The sequence below is a fragment of the Cricetulus griseus genome, chromosome 4 (assembly GCF_003668045.3).
Source record: "Cricetulus griseus strain 17A/GY chromosome 4, alternate assembly CriGri-PICRH-1.0, whole genome shotgun sequence".
NCBI classification, from domain to species: domain Eukaryota; kingdom Metazoa; phylum Chordata; class Mammalia; order Rodentia; family Cricetidae; genus Cricetulus; species Cricetulus griseus.
In genome coordinates this window covers 82,354,909-82,375,444 of record NC_048597.1, presented here as the reverse complement: position 1 = coordinate 82,375,444, position 20,536 = coordinate 82,354,909, and the positions used below count along the sequence as shown (strand labels likewise).

Here is a 20,536-nt window from a genome sequence, read left to right as displayed (position 1 = left end):
AACAAGAAAAACCCCATCAGCAGGTGAACAGAAAAAACAGACACCAGGGGAGAAAGAAATTGTAAAAAAAATAAATAAATAAAAAATAAAAGGGTTGATTATTTGAAAAGATAAAAATGATTGACATTTAGTCAAACCAACAGAAAGAATCCAAACAAAGATCCAAATTAATAGGATTAGAGGTGAAAAGGGAAATCCAGGAACAGACAACACACAATTCAGAAGCTCACAGGGCTATAACCGAAGACTAGCTTTAGAGTAAGTTGGTAAACATGAAAGAAATGGATGCATTTCTAGGTGCCTATGACCTACCAAAATTAAGCAAAGAGAATAAAAACTACTTAAACTTCTATAAAAAGCAACATTGAAGCAGTAATAAAAAAGAAAAAAAGGCTGGGTGGTGGTGGTGGTGCACGCCTTTAATCCCAGCACTAGAGATGCAGAGGCAGACGGATCTCTGTGAGTTCAAGACCAGCCTGGTCTACAAGAAAGAAAGAAGGAAAAGAAAAAAGAAAAAAAGTCTCTCAAAAACCCTAGGTGCCTGAGGGAGTCACTGACTTCTGTGAGGCAGTTACAGAGCTAACAGGGATGCTTCTTAAGCTGTTTCCTAGACTAAAAAGGGAGAAATGCCATCAAACGTTCTAAAAAGAACCAGTATCACCCAGATACAGAAACGGGATAAATATAAAACAGCAACAAAAAAGAGAATTATAGGCAATTTCCTTATCAGAGGCACAAACATTTTCAGGAAAATGCTTGCAAATGCAACTCAAGAACACATCAAAAAGATCATTCAACATGATCAAATTGGCTCATTCTGGAGGTGTGAGGATGGTTCAGCATATGCACACTGGGGAGTAAGACCCTATGTAACATATGAAAACATGCTCTACCCCACTGGCCCTCAGGATATGCAAATTCACAGACTACCAGAAGGAGCCCTTCTTAGGAAACACAGATGACAGCTACACCCAGAGTCTGTCTCAACTCAGTCAGAGAAACACTTATTAAGAAAAGTACCGCCTGTGAGGACAGAGAGAAGGGAACCATAAACACTGTCTGGGCCTGGATGCAAATTAATCCTGCACCTAGGGAAGCAATATAGGGGTCCCCTGAAAGCCAAATCAGACCAGCGCCCCCACTTCAGGGATTTGTCCAAAGGACTCTAAGTCAATTTATCAAAAAGATGGTTCCTCCCAAGCTTTCCTACAGTGTCACTCACAACAGCTAATTGCTGACTGTCAACAGAGGAGTTGATAAAGACAATGTCAGGCACATGCACAAGGAACTGAATTCAGCTAACAAAGAATGAGGGAAAATGGATCTCCTAGAAATTCTGATATTAAGTCTGACTGTGAAAGACAAATATCACATGTATTCCTTCATTGATGGGTCCTAGAAATTATCACACACACACACACACACACACACACACACACACACACACACACACACACACACACACACACACAGCAATATCCCTGTGAAATAGTACAATTGAATGTATGCCAGCAACAACAAAAAGAATTTTCTTTCAACAGGCTATGGGCCAGAAAAGTAAATTCCCAGAACTGGAGGGATGGTTCAGTGGTTAAGAACACTGGCTGCTCTCAGAGGACCTGGTTTCCATTCTCAGCACCCACACCATGGCTCACAACAACCTGTAACTCCAGTTTCAGGGGATCTGATAACCTCTTCTGGCTCAGCAGGCACCAGGCACTCAAGTGATACATGATATACATATAGGCAAAACAAACCTGAACAAACAAACAAATAAAACTTTCAGAAGGGAAACCTCTCCTGAAGAGGACCCTAAGAAGGGAGGGCATTTTGGAAGGGCAGGAAGTGTCCAATACATTTTTTTTCTGCCATGACTTCTTGGCTTGAATTCTTGAATTCTTTGTAAAACTCGGAATCTTCCCAGATTCCCCCATTACACCTGTGCAACCATGAGTGTAGGAAGAGAGTGTAATCTAACACACATCTTATAGACCCTGTCCCAGAATTGGGGCATCCCCCTGTTTCCTCTTCTCTTTATTCTTTAGTCGGTGCTGAGAAGTGAAGCCAAGACCTGTGCATACTATCTGGTGCCCCACTGCTGAGCTGCACCTGGCCGACCTTAAATCCTATTTCCAAACCTCAAGTTCGTATTCATCTTCAACTCTACTCCAACTAGGTCAATACAGCTAAACACTTCAAACCCCTCAGACTATCCCACAGAGGACTAAGTATTTCTTCCAGTGTAACCTGGTATTTGTCAAGTAAGCTGGGTGGTTGTTTTGAATATATATATATATGTCTCTGTCACCAGTCCTTTTATTCCCATGTAGCTTCTGACTCAGGTGAACCGCATGTTTGGAGTTGTCTTGAGTCAATTATGCTACAAAGACAGTGCAATCAAGGAAAGAGGAAAGAGGTAGATACCGATCAGGGATTAGTGATTATTTTGTTTCTAAGAAATCCTCCTCGTTATTTTTTTAATTCTTTAATTACTACTCATATTTACATATCCATCCCCCACATTCTCTCACCCTCCCATCCTCCCATTTTCCTCACCAACCTCCCAACCCATCTCCCAATTCCTCCCCAGGCATAGTGAGGCCCTCCACGGGGGACCTTCAAAGTCCGTCATATCATTCGGGGAGAGCCTAGGCCCTCCTTGTTGTATCTGGCTATAATAGTATCCCTCCATAGGGAATGGGCTCCCAAAGTCCATTTGTGCTCTATGGATCAACACTAGCTCCACTGTTAGAGGTCCCATAGATTTGTTTTGTTTGTTTTTTTGAGACAGGGTTTCTCTGTGTAGCCCTGGCTCTCCTGGGACTAGCTCTGTAGATCAGGCTGGCTTCGAACTCACAGAGATCCCATTGCCTGTGCCTCCTGAGTGCTGGGATTAAAGGTATGCACCACCAACACTTGACAATATTATATTATTGATGTTTGTTCTTGGTTTTCTGGTTTGTATTTGGTGCTTTTTCTTTTGAGACAAGGTCTCACTATGTATCCTTGGCTGTTCCAGCATCTTTTATGTAGACCAGGCTGGTCTTGAACTTACAGAGATCTGCCCGCTTCTGCCTCCCCATGTTGGGATTAAAAGCGTGGCCTGGGGTTGATTTCTGAACAGTTTATATATAAAATTCACTACTCTCAATGGGGTAGGTCTAAACTATGAGCCCTAAGGGGCCTGGTTTCAAAGTAGAAGTTTCTGAACCTGAACAAGCCACCTTGTCTTGCCAAGATGCTGTGTGGGGCAGCTGGCTCTAAATGTGCCAACTGGGATTCCTCTTGTTTTCTATCTCCACCCTCCCCCAGGGGAGGCTCATTTGTAGGATAGATCTCTGAAAGCACGGATCACTCATGCTTCCCAATCTCTCACGAACACCTCACCAAGTTTTCAGTCACAGTGAGGTGGCTCCCCACAGCATGACTGTGAGTAAGACAAAGCACCCTGATGCCTGACAGGAGCACTGACTGTTCTATGAAACTGAGGGAGCCAAGGGACAGCAGTTATGAAACAGTCAGAAATCAAACTGAAGAGGTAGCCACTTCTTTTGTTAGAGACAGACGAGTGCTGTAGAACAAACCCTGTCATATTTATTTAAAAATAGTCTTGCTGTGCTAGATTAAAGTGTCAGGACTGTTGTGTGAAAAGAGGACACCCTGAGAAAACCTGAGCACTAGATGTAACATCCCAACTATCTGAGCAAAGGACCCGTGTGCACACTGGTGAGTGCATCCCACCCAGCCACGCACCTTCTGACGCCGTTTCTCCTTCCTCTTGTCTTCTGTGTCCTGCAGCATCTTTTCTTTCCAGAGGTCAAAGAAGTAAGAGGGATCCGTGTAGAACTTCAGCCCATCTTTCTTATCATCTCTATGGACCAATGCATTCAAAGTCAGGGCAAGAAAGATTGTTAGCAGCCTTCATCAGGGGAGTGGCATTAAATTTACCTCTTTGGATCCTAACACTTAACAAGGAATCCTAACCACCTTATATATTATGCCCTAAACTTGCCTATTTGCAGAAACATGGAAACAGGCACAAAAGCAAATAACCCTACAAACTTAAAAAATGAGAGCTAACTAGATGTAAATCCTCTGTGAAAATTCCCTCCAACTCACAAATATCCAGTTTCAATAGCTCACACATTTAAGGAACTATTTGGTTTATTCTAACAGCAAGCTACATTTAGAGGCAGCTGGATGCTCAGTGCACATTAACTTCTACTGGGAACTTCAATACGGTTATGATAATAAAAAACTAGTAAGTGCTCTGTTCCTCTTTGTCAATTAAGGTTTACTTTTTTCCCATTTGGAAAAAAAGGCAAAATGTTTGTGGTACGTAGACAGGACAGAAACATATTCCGTGTGGCTATGTCAGTTTCAAGTACTGCTATGATTGCTATAGTCTAAATAATATTTCAAGTCATTATATAAATTACTCCCTTACCATTGAGCCAGTAATAACATAGCCACCATGAATTCAAGGTTGTGATAGCAATCAACAGCCCTGCTCAAAGGGCTACAGAAATGGCTCAGCAGCTAAAAGCTCCAACTTCTCTTCCATAGGACCTGAGCTCAGGTCTCAGTACCCATGTCAGGTGGCCACAACTGCCTGTAACTCCACCTTCCCCTTCCAGCCTCTGAGGGCACTGTACTCTTGGGCCCATACATATAGACAGATACATAATCAAAAATAAAAATAGAATCTTTAAAGAATGCTTTCCATTGCTCTCAGAATAAAAATGGAGGAATTAAATTTTTTCTGTAATGTTTGTGATAGTCATGATTAATGTAGACACTATGTTCAAAATTAAATCAGGAGGGCCGGGTGGTAGTGACGCTGCCTTTAATCCCCGCACTCAGGAGGCAGAGGCAGGTGGATCTCTCTGAGAGTTCAAAGCCAGCCCGGTCTACAGAATGAGTTCTAGGACAGCCAGGACTACACAGAGAAATCCTGTCTTGAAAAAAAAAACAAAACAAAACAAAATTAAATCAGGAGTTTTACTCTTTATATCATGTTCTACTAAGTTAAATATGCACAAAGGAGATGCAAAGTCAGTTAAATACATAGACAGGAGAATATTTATGCCCAAACAAAGGAACAACCACAAAACAAAAATTAGTGGGAAAAGAGGATGGGCAGGAGAGATGTTTCTATTCACACACATCTTGGTTTTAAATGTGTGTGCTTTAAATTCTAGGAAAGCACACTTGTCTCACTGAAGCTGAGGCACGTTGCCATCTCCTGTCAGTTTCCAGGGTGCATGCCCATTTGTCTGACAGAATCTCTCTGTCCAGCAGAAAGAAAAGGTGACACTCCCAATTTTCTTATCATGGAGGCTAGCTCCAAACCAGACCAAGAGCCTGAGCCTTTCTGAGGAGGACCAAAGAGCCCTGTAGTAGGAATGCCAGGATGGCAACCACAGACAAAGAACACACAAGCTTCTCCATGACCATCACAGACATTGAGCTACAGCCCGGATTCTGTGACGTGAACACTATTGGCTCCCACCACTGTGCCCAGCAGGTGGTGGTGAAGTCAGACCCATAGGGGGTGGGGTGGGGTGGGGTGGGGGATGGGCAGAGGGGCAAGGCCCACCATGGAGGACAAGGGGACAGTAAGAACAAGCAATAAAGATCCAAAGGTGATGGCAGGAGGTATAAGAAGAAAACCATGGTGGTGGGAGTGACATTCAGTGCTTGATAAGAGTGTGTGCAAGTGGCCTCTTCCTATGAATGTGGCACTGTTGCTTTTCTATTCTTTCTCTTGGAGTCTGTCCCTAATATGCCCAACCACTGTAGCAACAACAGAATGGCAGATGTCTGTGTGGGGCTGGAGGGCTGGGTTGAGGGTTTTACCATGCTATAAATGAACTGTGCCATTTCTTTCCAGATAGCTTTGAGCACAAGCAATGACATACCCACACCTGGTATGCAGTGCGCAGTGCCACTTCTGCTGAAGATATCTGCATCTGAGTGTGAAAATCAGAGCTTACCTTCTCCTGGTGTGCATCTTACAATTATGAACTCCAACAATTCTGTCGCAATAGCTCATTTCATTGGGTATGATGCAGTAGTTAACTGTTTTCAAAATGTTTTTCAACCCAAAGGAGCCCTCAAAGGTGGCTCCACCCAGCACATCAGCACATTTTTGCTGTCAAGCATCCATCCACCTCCACTGCAAAGGCCATGGGGGAAGCCGGGAGGGAGCTGTACCTGTACGGTGTGAGAATGTTCAGAGGCGGAGGCTTGTCACTCTGGTTGTAAATGTCAGCAACAGGGTTGGGAATGCTGTTCTTGGAAACCACCTGTTGATCTTGGATGGTGGAGCTTTTGAACGCTTTCTTCATGTTGATATCCTGCAGTGAGACTATGGAGAGAAAAGTCCCCAGGGTGAGTGACAGAAGTGTTTTCTGTTTGACTCAGAATCGTAACATCTCCCAGAATGACCCACTTTTGGCTTTTTTGTTTGTTTGTTTGTTTGTTTTTCAAGACAGGGTTTCTCTGTGGTTTTGGAGGCTTTCCTGCTCTTGTAGACCAGGCTGGTCTCGAACTCACAGAGATCCACCTGCCCCTGCTTCCTGAGTGCTGGGATTAAAGGCATGTGCCACCACCGCCTGGCTTCAATATTGGCTTTTTAAGTCAGAGATTTATTTTACGTGTATGTGCCTGAGTGATGTGTGCAGTTCCAGCAGAAGCCAGAAGAGGGCATTGGATCCCCTGGAACTTGAGTTATAGGCAGTTGTGAGCTATCCAATGTGGTTTGCTGGGGCCTGACTCTGAGTCCTCTGCAAGAGCATCAAGTGCTTTTAACCAATGAGTCATTCTCTAGCTCCTGAAACGACAGTTTCTGTTGTTCCTTTAAAACCTTGCTTAAAGCCTAGCGTTAGTGGTGCATGCCTTTAATCCCAGCACTAGGGAGGCAGAGGCAGGCGGATCTCTGTGAGTTCAAGGCCCGCCTGGTCTCCAGAGCGAGTGCCAGGATAGGCTCCAAAGCTACACAGAGAATCCCTGTCTCAAAAACAAAAACAAACAAACAAACAAACAAAAAACCTTGCTTAAGCAGAATGCCCTTTCCTCTCTCTAAAGAGTAAGTTCTCTCTATGACATGAGGTCAAATTACAGCTTCGGTTTTTTTTTTTGTTTTTGTTTTTTTTTTTTTTTTTTTTTGTGACAACAGAAATACTTCATTGAACCAGGGAATCATTTTGTTGCTGTTGTGTGAGTAGCACCTCTCAGACACCACACAGTAAACATCTGAGTATAGCAGGCATATGCACAGATCTGGAGATCTTAGGAGAAGCCATTAGCACCAGTTTCAGTGAAATGCTTCACAGAACAATACACCAATGGCAGCATCTCTCACATTGATGCGGAAGAGAGACCGTGAAGCTCTTCCACCTATGACTCACACGGTAATCATCCTGATCTAGGAAACAAAGTTGAGTTAGGAAAGCACCCGGCTGATTGGGTGGGTGAGCCTTCTTGCATTTTCTCACAACTTTAACTCCCCCGACCTGGACATTAGGTGTCCCTGCTGGTCCTATCTGCCCTCCCACTAGATCATCAAAACTGTAGGTCACATATGCTGTTGGACATTACCAATGAAGTGATGGCCCAGAGAAGGGACCTAGATTCCTTAGCTTTTAGGAAATGTCTCAGCAATGTTCATATGCATGGCAGTGCAAATGATACAGTGAAATCACGCTGGAAACGGAGTTTAAAGACACGACACATTCCCTGAAACTTTGTATCACTTAACCTATTCATCGTTTCCAGTGTAGAGTTAATCATAAGCATCCACTTCTAAGAGTCAACAAAAAATGCGCAAGAAAGACACTGTAAAACTCAGCTGTGAAATGAGGCCAGAGACGGCACAGCAGATAGGAACACTTGGTGCTTTTGCAGGGGACCTGAGTTTAGTTCCTAGCGCCCACACTGGGTGGCTCACAACTGCTTGTAACACCAGCTCCCGGGCTTTCAATGCCCTCTCCTGGGCTCCATGGATACCTACACTCACCCACACACAGACACAGAGAAACACATAATTAAAAAGTAAAATAAATCTTCTTTTAAAAAAACACTAAGAATTCCTTACCTGAATAGACCAAGTAACCATTAAAATTTTATTTTTTAATCTGTAAATAAAACTTCAAAACTCAATGAAAATGAGACTGTCCTAAGATTATTATTATCGAATTCAAATGTAACACCTGCAACTTTTTAAAATAAGAGCATGACATATGAAGTAGACGAGATGTGAATCTTTTTTTTTAAATCACTAATTAGCCAAGTGTTATGGGGCATTCCCTTCCCATTCTTCCAGGAAGAGACAAGATAAGTGGCAATGTGCTACCCAGAGGGAAAAGCGGAGATTACACTGAAGTTAATTACTGCTGTTGTGTAGTTCACTGCTTTCGTGCAATTACCTACCCTCCTCCACTGTGGAGTCCAGCTGGGTGACTTTGACGGCAAGGCGATCAATTCTGTCTTGAAGAGAATTTGCTCGGATGTAGAAGTTGTTAGCCTCATTAAACAACTCACCAAATATGTCTTCTGCATGCTTGCCTAGAGAAGAGAAGGACACCTGCTGAGGAACTGTGAGGCAGGCTCGTTGCCACCACCACATAGTGCTTGTCCAAGTGAATATCAAAGCACATGTCATGGCCTAAGGCCTTCAGAACAGTAAAATATCCCAGACAGCACAGCATCCTCCTCACTGCCTGAGCTGTCAGTCAAGCCAAGCTGTCACTCAAGTTGTTACCACTAAGCGAAACTTCTTTAAAGGAAAAAAAAAAAACTTTAAGTTCTCATTTTACACAAAACAGAAATATTACCTCATGAATTAAGCTCTCCTTTTATTGCTCAATGGAATTCAAGAGATCACATTGGTCGTTAAATGTAGAATGTCATTGAACAAATGGCATTGATTCTCTTGCATTGCGCTTGATGCCTTTTGATGACATTGTATTCCCTGAACACCTAGAAATGTAGTACTGAGTCTCACATGCTCTAAAATTAGCCAGGCCCACCTCTACTTTCTTATGATTGCTAGACATAGTGTAGGCAGTGTCTCACTTTGTAGCTCAGGCTGGCCACATTCCCTTAGCTCAGCCTCCCCGGGACTGACATTGTTAACATTTGCGAGCATGTCTGGGCCTGTCCTATATTAATATCTATTTAACATTTCTGGATAGATGTGTTTTCTCGCCTCAAATCTCCAAATCTCATCACCATTTTTGATTCATTCTACAAATGTTTAGTGAATGGGAACTTAGTGCATCTAAAAAATTAATGCCTCTGACAGAAACAACTAGCACCTCTGCTGATTTTCATTTTCTATAGAGTCTTTGCCCAACTGACCAAAGAGAATCTGAGCATTCCAGGAAGACGGGTTGCCTGGGGTGGTTTGAAACAGAAATACTCTTCATAGATTGATGTATGAGAATACTTGGTTCCCAATGGGTGGCACTGTTTGTGTGTGTCTCTGTGTGAGTGTGTGTGTGTGTGTGTGTGTGTGTGTGTGTGTGTGTGTCTGCCTGTCTGTGTGTGTGTGTGTGTTTGTGTGTCTGGGTGTCTGTGTGTATCTGTGTCTGTGTGAGACCTGTCGGGAGCGGAGCCTTGCTGGAGGAAGTGTATTCCTGGGGATGGGCTTTACATTTTTGGTCTTACCTACTTTCAGTTCATCCTCTCTGCTTCCTGCTCAACCAATGGCCACCATGCCCCTTCTGACATTACAGACTGCCCTTTGGAGAATGTAGGCCAAAATAAAGTCTTCCTTCTATACATTGGTGTTGGTCATGTATATCACACAACAGCAGAAAAGTAACTAATACAAACAATCTCCTTTTAGAAGACACCTGCAGCTGATCAACTCAGGGCCAAATCCATGACAACAGGAACTGTGTCTGTGTACAACTGTAGCTCCAGCAACAGAGCCACACCTCTCTATCACTCACTCAACAAATGAATGAGTGAGCCCAGCACACAGACAGGAGTTATTGCTTTCATTCTCTAGACGATTACACTGAGAAGCACAAATGTTGATCTCTAAGCAACAGACCTTGTAAGTGGCAGAAATAGATGAGACAAAATTTTACCTTGTTAATTTTAGCTTCTATCATCTAACTCACTGAACCTCCTTGGCCACATACAACAGTGTGACAGATCCTCAGAATATGCAACACAGAATCACACAGAATCCAGTCATTTCATTTTTGAGCATTGCCCAGAAAAAACAACTGTCTTTTCTGTCAAATAAAATTTTAATGGCTGGAGAGAGAGCTTGTGGGTTAAGAGCACTTTCTGCTCTTGCAGAGGACCCAGGTTCAGTTTCCAGCACATGGTAGCTCACACCATCTGTAACTCCACTTCCAGGTCATCCAATACCCTCCTTTTGCCTCCGAAGGCACTAGGCACATGCATGCATGCACAGGAAACACTCATACACATAAAATAAATAATCAAATAAATGAAAAGTAAGCAATAATAGAAACAGATGTTTGTACACACATGTTCACAGAAGTATTATTCAGTATGGCTAAGACGTAAAAGCAACTCATGTGTTCACCAATAGACAAATGGGTAATAAAGTAGAATATCTGCCTTCAGATGGCAATAAATTCGGGCGCATTCCACAACATGGATGAGCTTTAAGGAAACTATGCTAAGTGAAACAAGATGGTCACAGAAAGGCAATCCCATCTGATTTCATGCACAGGCATTATAGAACAAATTAATCAGAAAGCAGACTTGGGGAAGTTACCATGGACTTGAGGAAGGTGGGTGGGTGGTGTAATGTGGCAGACTCAGTTCTGTGAGAGGAAACATCTGGACATCTGTCACAGGGCATTGTGACCATAACTCAGCACCACTAACTACACATCTAAACACAGTAACAAGTGTCAATTTCATGATATGCATATTTGTCACAATTAACACTAAGAATGTGGAAGCCTTGAGGAGGGAGGTTGGCAGAGTGGAAGCTTAACTACATTAAGGAGCAAGACAGTGCTTTCTTGCCTCGAAGCCAAGCTGTGCCCTCTGACTCCCCAGCTCCTGATTTACAGAACAGCTTTCATGACAAACTTCCAGAACAAACACACCCAGGCTGTCTCGTGAATGCTGAGCAGCCACCAGAGCTCTGGCTACCACAGCCATCTTACTGACCAAAGCCAGCTATTCCCACGAGTGAAGTGCTCTTAGGAATGGCACTAGGAGTTTAGAGTTTGGGAATTACAGAATTAAAACACATGAACTGAACCATGAGTTGGTTAACCTAAAACCAAGTCCTCTGAGGTGCAGGGTGGGGTTTCTGGTAAGACACCAACACCGAGCTCCCATGATACCCTGTTTACCTTGCTCCTGGCTCACATAAAGATAATTCTGTTTTTAAGTCACTAGCTTTCTGAGCATGTGAACTAAGCCTTTGACCCTTGAACACCTTACACAGAGCTGGTTCTCAAGGCTACTGAAGAGAAAAGACATGGGCTGAAGCAGGGTCTTCTTGTTAATTAGTAAACATGCAACAGATGCTGCTGCCATAGACTTGTTGGGAACATCAGCTACATGGATCAAATGTTTCTACTCCTTTGGAGCACCTCAAAATCCTGACCGGGCACTGGGGATTTGACAGCAGAGCATTGATCAGACCCTGTGTGAGAAACGTCAGTCTACCAGTGTTCTGTCTGAATGTGTGACATAACCACAGGCCACGAACTTGTCCAGCACTTGGGAGGCAGAGGCAGGCAGATCTCTGTGAGTTTGAGGTCAGCCTGGTCTACAGAGTGAGTTCTAGGACAAATAAGATTGTTACACAGAGAAACCTTGTCTCAAAAAAAAAACCAAAACACAAAAAACCTCACCCTTATGAACAGTGTGCATCACCAAGACAGATACAAACATCTCAGTCTCTTGCAGAAGTCACAGCATCCTTTCAAAGCGTGGTAACTCTTGTTGAGAAAACTGTACACTCTATGCTAGATGCTATACAAGCAGAAAATGATAGATAACATGGAACTCTACCATCAACTCAGCATGAACTTGATGCTATCTTTCCACTCGGAAGCTCTGGATTTATAAAGACACAGAAATTAAAGACTTCTGTAATTAATATTTTCCAGCTGTGGAAAGCAGATGAGTGGCTAAAAAGGAAAGAAATTGAAGGAAGTATATTTTCTGGTGAATATGTATAAAGTGTTGCCATTACACTTTTCAGTTTTCCAAGAAGATCTGAAATGCTGAATTTTACAAATATATATATAGCAAGTCTAGTGACAGTTAAAGTAAAATGATTCTGAAGTGAATTAATGACCGTGTTGAGAGAGTTGCAAGTTATTCATTTGTTACTGACAAGTTCCTACCTCTGGATTTATCAGGACCTTGTGAGCCAACAACATCAGATTGTGAAATAAACCCCCAAAGTGTCAAAGCATAAAGATATGAAGGGATTTTTACCCATATTTGACAGCTAAGAGTTTTTCATTATTTTATGTGTATGGGCGTTTTGCCTATATGTCTGTGTGTGTGCACCACATGGCCTTGGATAAAGTATATCAATGGAAGCACAGAGGGTTCTATCAGGGGAAGAACTGTCCAGCAGAAGACAGCAGTTGACTTGATACATGTGCACAAGACCTAGGAGGCCAGAGTGGCTGAGCCCAGAGAATGGTGGAACCTTGGGAGTGGGTCAAATGTCAGCAAGACAGGAGGCTCCCGTCCACCAGAGAAAAGGTGGTGGTGATTAGGATGGGGTTACTGGTAGCAGGGAAGTGAGGGGGTGTGCAAACTAAGTATTCTCAAGGTAACTGAACACATTTGCTATGGAGTGAATGTTTGGTAAGAAAAAGGAGAGACAAAGGTAGAAGTTATACATTGTGTTTCAGGCATATTGTCTCTGATGTGCTTATGAGAGACACTAGGTGAAGGTATCAAGGGAGCGGTTGCATAAATGAATTTAAAATCTAGGGGAGAGGTTAGAACTGTAAATGTAAACTTGGAAGTCACAGCATAAATACTGGCAGAGTAGTTTACCAAATGTTTGGGAAAAGGCAAAAAAAAAAAAAAAAATCCCAATGGCCACTCCCAACACTCTGTTGTGCTTGTCCCAATAGAGAGAATGGAAAGATGAGACCATCCAGGAGAAACATCACAGTGAGGTGCTCCAGAAGCCAGTGCAGACCAAAAGCTATCCATGAGCAAATGTCAACAAAATCAAGTAATGCCGGCGAGACCGAGGGCATTGGCCACTTGGAAGTCACTGCAAAGATTGATGCAGCTTCTAAAGCCTGGGTGGACAAAACCTGAGCGGGAACAGGAGACAAGGAGGGGAGTGGAGGCTGTGGAGACTGAAGAGTCTTTGAAGGAACCTTGCTGTGAAGAGAATCAGCAAACAGGGGGCGGATGATCAAGAGATATGGGAGCACTCTCATTGGGTTATATTTGATGGGAGGACAATGAAGAACAAGAGGACTGAACAGGAGCTTGTGGGCTACAGTGGCAGAATTGGATCCAACAGATGCATGAAGACCACATCTGCGGTGAAGAGGGGCAGCAGTGTAAGGGTTGACGCACTCAGAGAGGAATGCGGTTCTCTTCTGTAAGTGATAGAAACATCATGTTCGCTTGAGTGTATACGTGAGGTGGGAAGAGAAGACAAGAAGCAGCAAGTGTAAAAAAAAAAAAATCCACAAAATCTGATGAAGAAATTACAGCAGTACCACTGAGCAATTTACCATGGATTTCTATAAGTAAATCCTACAAAGACAATGGTATTTTGTGTTCATTATCACTATGAATGTATTTCTAATTCCCATCTTGAGTTTTTCTTTGACCAGGAATACTTTAAAAAATATTGCTTGACTTTCCAATATTTGAAAATTATCTTAAAGATAATTACCATCACACTCGCTGTATATTAATCTCTTCAGACAGATTTGCTATATTCTAGCAGATGTTCCATCTGATGAATGTTACCTGGGAATTACAACAACGTATATTCTTTTAAAAAGAAAAAATTTATATTTTGGTGGGAGAGATGACTCAGGGGTTAAGAGCACTGGTTGCTCTTGCAGATGCTCCGAGTTTAGCTCCCAGTGTCCACATGGCAGCTCACAGCCATTTGCAACTCCTGTTCTCTATATAATCAAGATGTGAGGTTCTGTCTGAAGTACAGCTGCCAATGAGTCTCTCATTCCTTGGGCTGTTTGATCTGCTGAGGTGTGCCTTTGCTGTGGAGAAGTTTTTAATGATATGAAATCCCATTTGTTAATTTTTGGTGTAATTTCCTGTACTGCAGGAAGTTCTTGTTTATACCTGTATCTTGAAGTGTTTCCTCTAGATGCACACACTGAAGACTGGCCCATGCTTGTGGCCCCTTTATCTCTACAAAACACCCTCCATCTCTTTCCTAGTCCCCTCTGTCTGATGTCAACCAAAGCAGCTTGGGAAACTATTAGAATAAAATAGTTTCTTCCCATGATTTTTCTTTAAGTCTGTGTATTTACCCTTTATTATTATTTTGGTTTTTCAAGATAGGGTTTCTCTGTGTAGCTTTGGAGCCTATCCTGGAACTCTCTCTGGAGACCAGGCTGGCCTCAAACTCACAGAGATCTGACTGCCTCTGTCTCCTGAGTGCTAGGATTAAAGGCGTGTGCCACCAACACCCGGCTTTTACCCTTAAATTATATGTGTTTTAGCCTCACTATTTTAACTTAGAAGATCCCACAAAATGCTACATGGTGAGGATGGGCTAGTTTGTATCCTGAGATGTCAATCTTAGAAAGACATAAACAAAACATCATCAGTAATTTCATGTGATTGATATGTTGTATATTGTGTACTTTGTATAACTTTGTGCTATATTTTTACATATAATTGATAATACAAAGTATAGTATGTGTGTGGGGGGGGAGAATGAGAGGAAGAGAGAGAGACAGAGGGAGACAGAGAGAGAGAGCACACAGGATACACTGAAGTTCTAATTCCTTTCTTTGTGGCATCTTGGGAACATTCTAAAGGGGAGAAGGGAAAACATTTATTATTACAAGAACAAAGAGAAATTCAGTAATAATCACTGCTATGTGTAAGGACTCCTGTCACAGCTGGCATAGACTCCAGATGTTCCTCTTTCTTTAAAAGGAAAATTACCTTGAAATCAAATTTTAATGGTGTTGAGTATCTTTTTTGTGTGTATTTATTAGCTCATTTTTCCTTAAAGGTGTACTGTTATTTATCCATTTTTTTAAAAAGACTTATTTTTACTTTATGTGTTTGAGTATTTGCCTGCATGTATGTATGTGCACCACATGCATGCAGTACTCGTGGAGGTCAGAAGAGGGCACTGGATCCCCTGGAACTAGAGTTACAGATAGTTGTGGCTAGCAAGTGGATACTGGGGACTGAACCCAGGTCCTGTTAGAGCAGGCAGTGCTCTCATGACTGAGCCATATCCCCGGTATTTGTTCTCTTCTGGATTAGTTCCCTGACTTGCTTACTATTGAGTTTTTAAATTTCTTTGATGTCTCTTAACAGATCTGTGTACAAAACATATTTATTCGGTAGCTCATCTTTCCATTCATTAAAAACCATCTTTCTTAGAAGTTTCTAGTTTAATAAAGTTTTAACTTACACAAACATTATACTATAATACCAGCAAGGAGCTGATTGCAAGCTACTGCAATTTTAATTGAGCAGCTGGCTGAGAGGGGCAAGAGCTTGAGATTATTAATCAAGGAAAATGGTGGAGAAGCAGTCTCAGTTTCATGTTAATTGGTGTGCAGAACTGACTGTCATTATCTGAAGGAAATGGCTCAATGCTCCTCAGCTGGACACCAAGTAACAGAGTTAGCCAAAGCTGTGTCAGCGAGACTTTTCTCCTCCAATCTCCTATAATGGAAGTTGGTACCATTCCAAAATAACCTGAAAATTCATAATGAATACTTTGTAAATGTTACTGGATAAACTCTGAAGGCTTGTGGGCCTTTGTCTTTCAAACTAACACTGTTCAAGTTACAAATGTCTCCGTTCCTGTCTATGATTGTCCCTAACCTTAGTAGCAGCAGCCAATTTCCTCTCATTGTAAAGGTTTCCTAAAACCCCACTGGGAAAAAATGCTGCAAAAATCCTTTGCCTTGACAGCTGGTGTTCAATTAGTCTGTAGAAGGAATGTGCCTACACCATGAAGGCACACAAAGACATCATCTCTTCAGGCTTTGGACAGTATCTTCAAAACTCACTTCTTGAGTTTCCAATAAATTTAGGAGAATCAGAATGACCAGGTGAGTGACAGACAACCACCATTCTGGGGATTCCTGGTGTCTTTGTCTACTCTAGAACCACAAGAAAATGGTTGGTCCCCATGCAAGCCTCTGCTCTCAAGAGAGGGATACCCAATGTAAAGTTTAGGCAAGTCCTTAAGCTCTCATAAAACCCTCCCCCTGACCATGATGGTCTGATGGGCAGTCAGCCTTTCTCTCACACCTGAAGGAAATCCAGATGCTGAACATCACCCACCTGTACCTGCACCTGAAAGTGTTGATAGTGGGTGACAGCAGGAGGGGCTGATGTGATGGAGGGAGGGAGTGATGGAGGGAGGGAGGGAGGGAGGGAGGGAGGGAGAGGAGGACGGAGGGAGGGAGAGGGGTTGATATGACAGAGGGAGGAAGAGGGGTTGGACTTGAAGTTAGACAGGAGGAGGGTTTGGATAGAAAAGCAGAAGCAGTTAGGTAATCCTCTCCCATCTTGATTGCCTGAACAATCCAGGGAGCCAAGAAGATCTTTTAAAAGATTCTGCTTTGGCTCTATCATAAAGAATGGAATATTTGCTAAAAGTCTTTCTAAAATGACTACTTCATGCATCCCTAAAACTCTGTTATAAATTCTGAGAATTTGGAGGGATGGGTGCAGCTTGGTTGGTTATTTGAGCAGACTCATGCTCTAGAGTGCACAAGAACCTGGGCCAGAGCCCTAACATTAAGAAAAACAATAACACCTTCTGATGATAATGAATTAGAAAAGCAAAGACCAGAAAAGACAGGGTCTCATGGAGTCAGGCTGGCCTGGAGCTCTCTTGTGCATTCAAAGATGACTCTAAACCCCTGATCCTCCTGCCTCCACTTGCCAGTGCTGAGGTTGTAATAACCTGGTGATGGTATAAAGGGGGTGGAGCCCATTGTGACTAAGGCAATACTGATCTAAATTATACTGTAAATTCTGATCTGGGTGCTAACTAGCCCACTTTCTCATGGTGGGCCACTCCTTGGGTAGAAAGCTAGAGGGCCAGTGCAGACTTCAGAGATGTGGGCAGTGAGGCTGAGATTGGTCATAAATACTGAGGGGGAAAAGCCCAAGGGTGAAGCCATCTCTTGCCTAAGCAACTAAAATCAGGCTGCTTGGTTCTACTTGACCTGTATCTTGCCCACCATCATTGTCAGAAAGTTGCTGATGAGTACCTAAGGTCAGCAGCTCCCACCCTGCTCATACACACACTTGGAACTCAGTCACCAATAAATCCCTTCGAGGAAAGACTCTCCAAAGACTGAAGCACAGTGGGGGCACATTCAATGCAACCCAACAGAATATGTTGCAGAGAACAAGGTTGACATGTATTATAAATGTGCTGGTCTGAAGGAGGAATGTCCCCCACAGGCTCAGCTACTTGCTCACTTGGTCCCCTGTTGGTGGTGCAGTTTGGGGAGTTATGGACCTATCAAGAGATACAGACTCCACTGACTGCGTCTCTCTTCTCAGATCTGTCTCCTCTACAAATTGGGTTTCCCTGGTGGTCATCATGGCTCCCTATTGTGGGATGACATTTTAACAACAGGTCCTATAAGTCACTGCATTTCTTAATTCAAGCTTCCTAAAATGAATTGATTACCCTAGATTGTCTTTTAAATGCAGACACACAGGTCTGCAATTCTGTAATTGGTGGCTGGCATCTCTGCTCCATATTCCAATCAATACCCGTGGGATGCTTCCTGGAAGCTTGTGTCCTTGAGAGGCAGGTACCCATTGCTGGTCCAGTCACAAGGCCACAGATGATCAGTGGTGTATAGCAATGCCAAGTCTGTGTATGATCATGTGCAATACAACAAAATCCACAGCAGAATAACAGATGGGTTTCTATTGTGGGTGTAGGATTCACAATGAACTACACTCATTATCCTCTACCTGGAGGACTGACATCTAGAATGGACTTGGTCTGCACTATATTATAGTCAAGATATTAGCAAGGCTATGTTCTTTTGGAAGCTCTCAACAGGACCATTCCCCTGCTTTAGCTTTTAAGGACTGCCTGTCCTCCACCTCCAAAGGCAGCAGTAGTTGCTAAGTCATTCTGATAGGAAACAGTTCGACACCAATTTTTTTACTGTCCCCATCCACATTTAAAGGAATCCCACAATCTGTGATTTCCTGGGCCCAGCTGCTTTCTGAATGTTCCCTTGTGTGTAACTAACACATCTACAGGTTTCAAGCACAGGAACATGGCTACATCTGGAGGGGATTTGGGGAGTACATATCGAAAGGGCTGAAAACCAGTTACATGAGACTGTGAAAACAGGCAGAATAAGCCTGATTAATATAACATCCTGCTGAACACCACAGTTCAAGGGGTAGCCTTGTTATTAAATTCTAAGTTTAAGTCAGTTTCTGTTACTTCAACTTTACGTCAGCAGACAGTCTAGCTACAAACAAGAAAGTGAACTTGAAAAAACATACAAAAGCAAATAGAATCATGTGTTTATCAGTAAATTGTAAGGGATTTTTTTCTGTAACTATATAAATGTATGTATTCTATGAATAACTACTACCTCAAAGTCAGTTGTAATTAGTTTAGATTCATGAGGATATCCACTCCAAAATACATGTTAATTAAATTCCAAGTTACGTTTTCCTTAATTTACAAATCTCATTAAAAACATAAGTACCAAATATAACTCTTATAAAGAAATAGTTACCTGTAGTTGTTCTTTTCCAAAACAAATAGATTAAAGCTCTTGAGTCTCTGTGTGTGTCTCTGTCTGTCTGTGTCTCTCTGTCTGTGTCTGTGTCTCTGTCTCTCTCTCTCTCTCTGTGTCTGTCTCTGTCTCTCTGTCTGTCTCTGTCTCTCTCTCTCTGTCTCTCTGTCTCTGTCTGTCTCTCTCTCTCTCTCTCTCTCTCTCTCTCTCTCTCTCTCTCTCTCTCTCTCACACACACACACACACACACACACACATACACACACACACCCCTACCTTCTGTGCTTAAGGCTACCAGAATATAGAATTTCATGAAGATTTTCCAGCTATTACCAGTGCCTACAAATTTTAAGTGTGAAAATCTGTCACCACTGAAAAGGAGTGGAGACGAAGTGAGAAAAGAAGGTCAGGACGGGAAAATCAAAGTGGGAAAAAATAGTACAATTTCAGAAAGCTTTGAAAAAAAAGGCTTTCATGCATAGCTGAGTCCCCAAAAGAATATCCTTTGGGTATTTAATATTAATCTTCACTGACAGAATAATGGACTCTTTCCTTCCTTAAGGTATATCCACTATCAATCAATGGCATGTATGTCTAACATATGTAATATGTATGCAATAATCAGCATACCTGTTTATTTCCTATTTGGAATTGGGAAGATATCTGTTGAATACCAACAGCATACTGTTACACTGTGATGCTAAACAGGTTAAAAAAAAAAAACCTAGGTTGTGTCAATTTAGTAAGACAGTTCATTAAAGAAAAAAATTTAATCCACAATCAAATTCATCTTAAAAGGTATTAAAAATTAACACTGAAGATGTGAAGTCTACACATTTGGTTCTCTCTAATGATGAGCAAGCTCATATTTTCATCATGACAACTTTAAATGTAGAGCCAGGCTTCAGGAGCCCAGGGCAGACACAGGCACTGCCATGGCAGATGGAGGAGGATTCCTTTCCTTACAGCTGCCACTCTTGAGTCAAAACCCATGGGATAGTGTGAAGTCTGTAAAACACACCAATAACCAGGGGAGAAAGCAGGGACTTACTCAGACTGCTTAGCTGGCGGATGATTGCGGCGAGGGTACTATTGGTTACACATTCAAGCTCACTGGTGATTCCTTCTGGCAGAGCACCACGGCACAGGTGCCGGGGTTCGATGTTCCTCTTCACTAAAGGCATGGCTGACAATCTAAAAATCAAAAAGATACATGTTCTTTAAAAAAAAAAATTAAGGTCTCATTTAAACAAATCTGTGGTTTTAATATTTTTTGGGAAAGGACTCTTGGTCAGGAATTTTAATTTGCTTCTCATTCCTATGTGAAAGAACTGGCTAGGAAATACATGTTTAATTACCTTAAAATTTCACAGATTTCAGATATATGTAAAATTCTCCTTTAATAGAAGTATATGCTCGAGTTCCAGATACATGTAAGAGCCTGAGACCATGAATCATTCCCTCACTCCCTCTCCACTGAAATGACAGCAGACAGAAAAGGAAAAAGGCAAGAAAAAAATAAATTACAACCGGGCATGGTGGTGCAGGCTTTTAAACCCAGCACTCAGAAGGCAGAA

The 20,536-nt window shown here is 42.3% G+C and overlaps 1 protein-coding gene across 2 annotated transcripts in view; it reads right to left on the bottom strand.

The window, feature by feature from the left end:
* Nucleotides 1-20,143, bottom strand: part of Wasf3 (WASP family member 3) — a 31,053-nt gene extending 10,910 nt beyond the window's left edge. For both annotated transcript variants that reach the window (XM_035444746.1, XM_035444747.1), the window contains exons 1-4: nucleotides 20,011-20,143; nucleotides 8,434-8,568; nucleotides 6,217-6,370; nucleotides 3,754-3,871 (exon numbers count right to left, since the gene is read on the bottom strand). In XM_035444746.1, the coding sequence (XP_035300637.1) occupies nucleotides 3,754-3,871; nucleotides 6,217-6,370; nucleotides 8,434-8,568; nucleotides 20,011-20,143 (540 nt within the window). The remainder of the gene's footprint in view (nucleotides 1-3,753; nucleotides 3,872-6,216; nucleotides 6,371-8,433; nucleotides 8,569-20,010) is intronic.
* Between the last annotated feature and the right edge of the window lie 393 nt (nucleotides 20,144-20,536).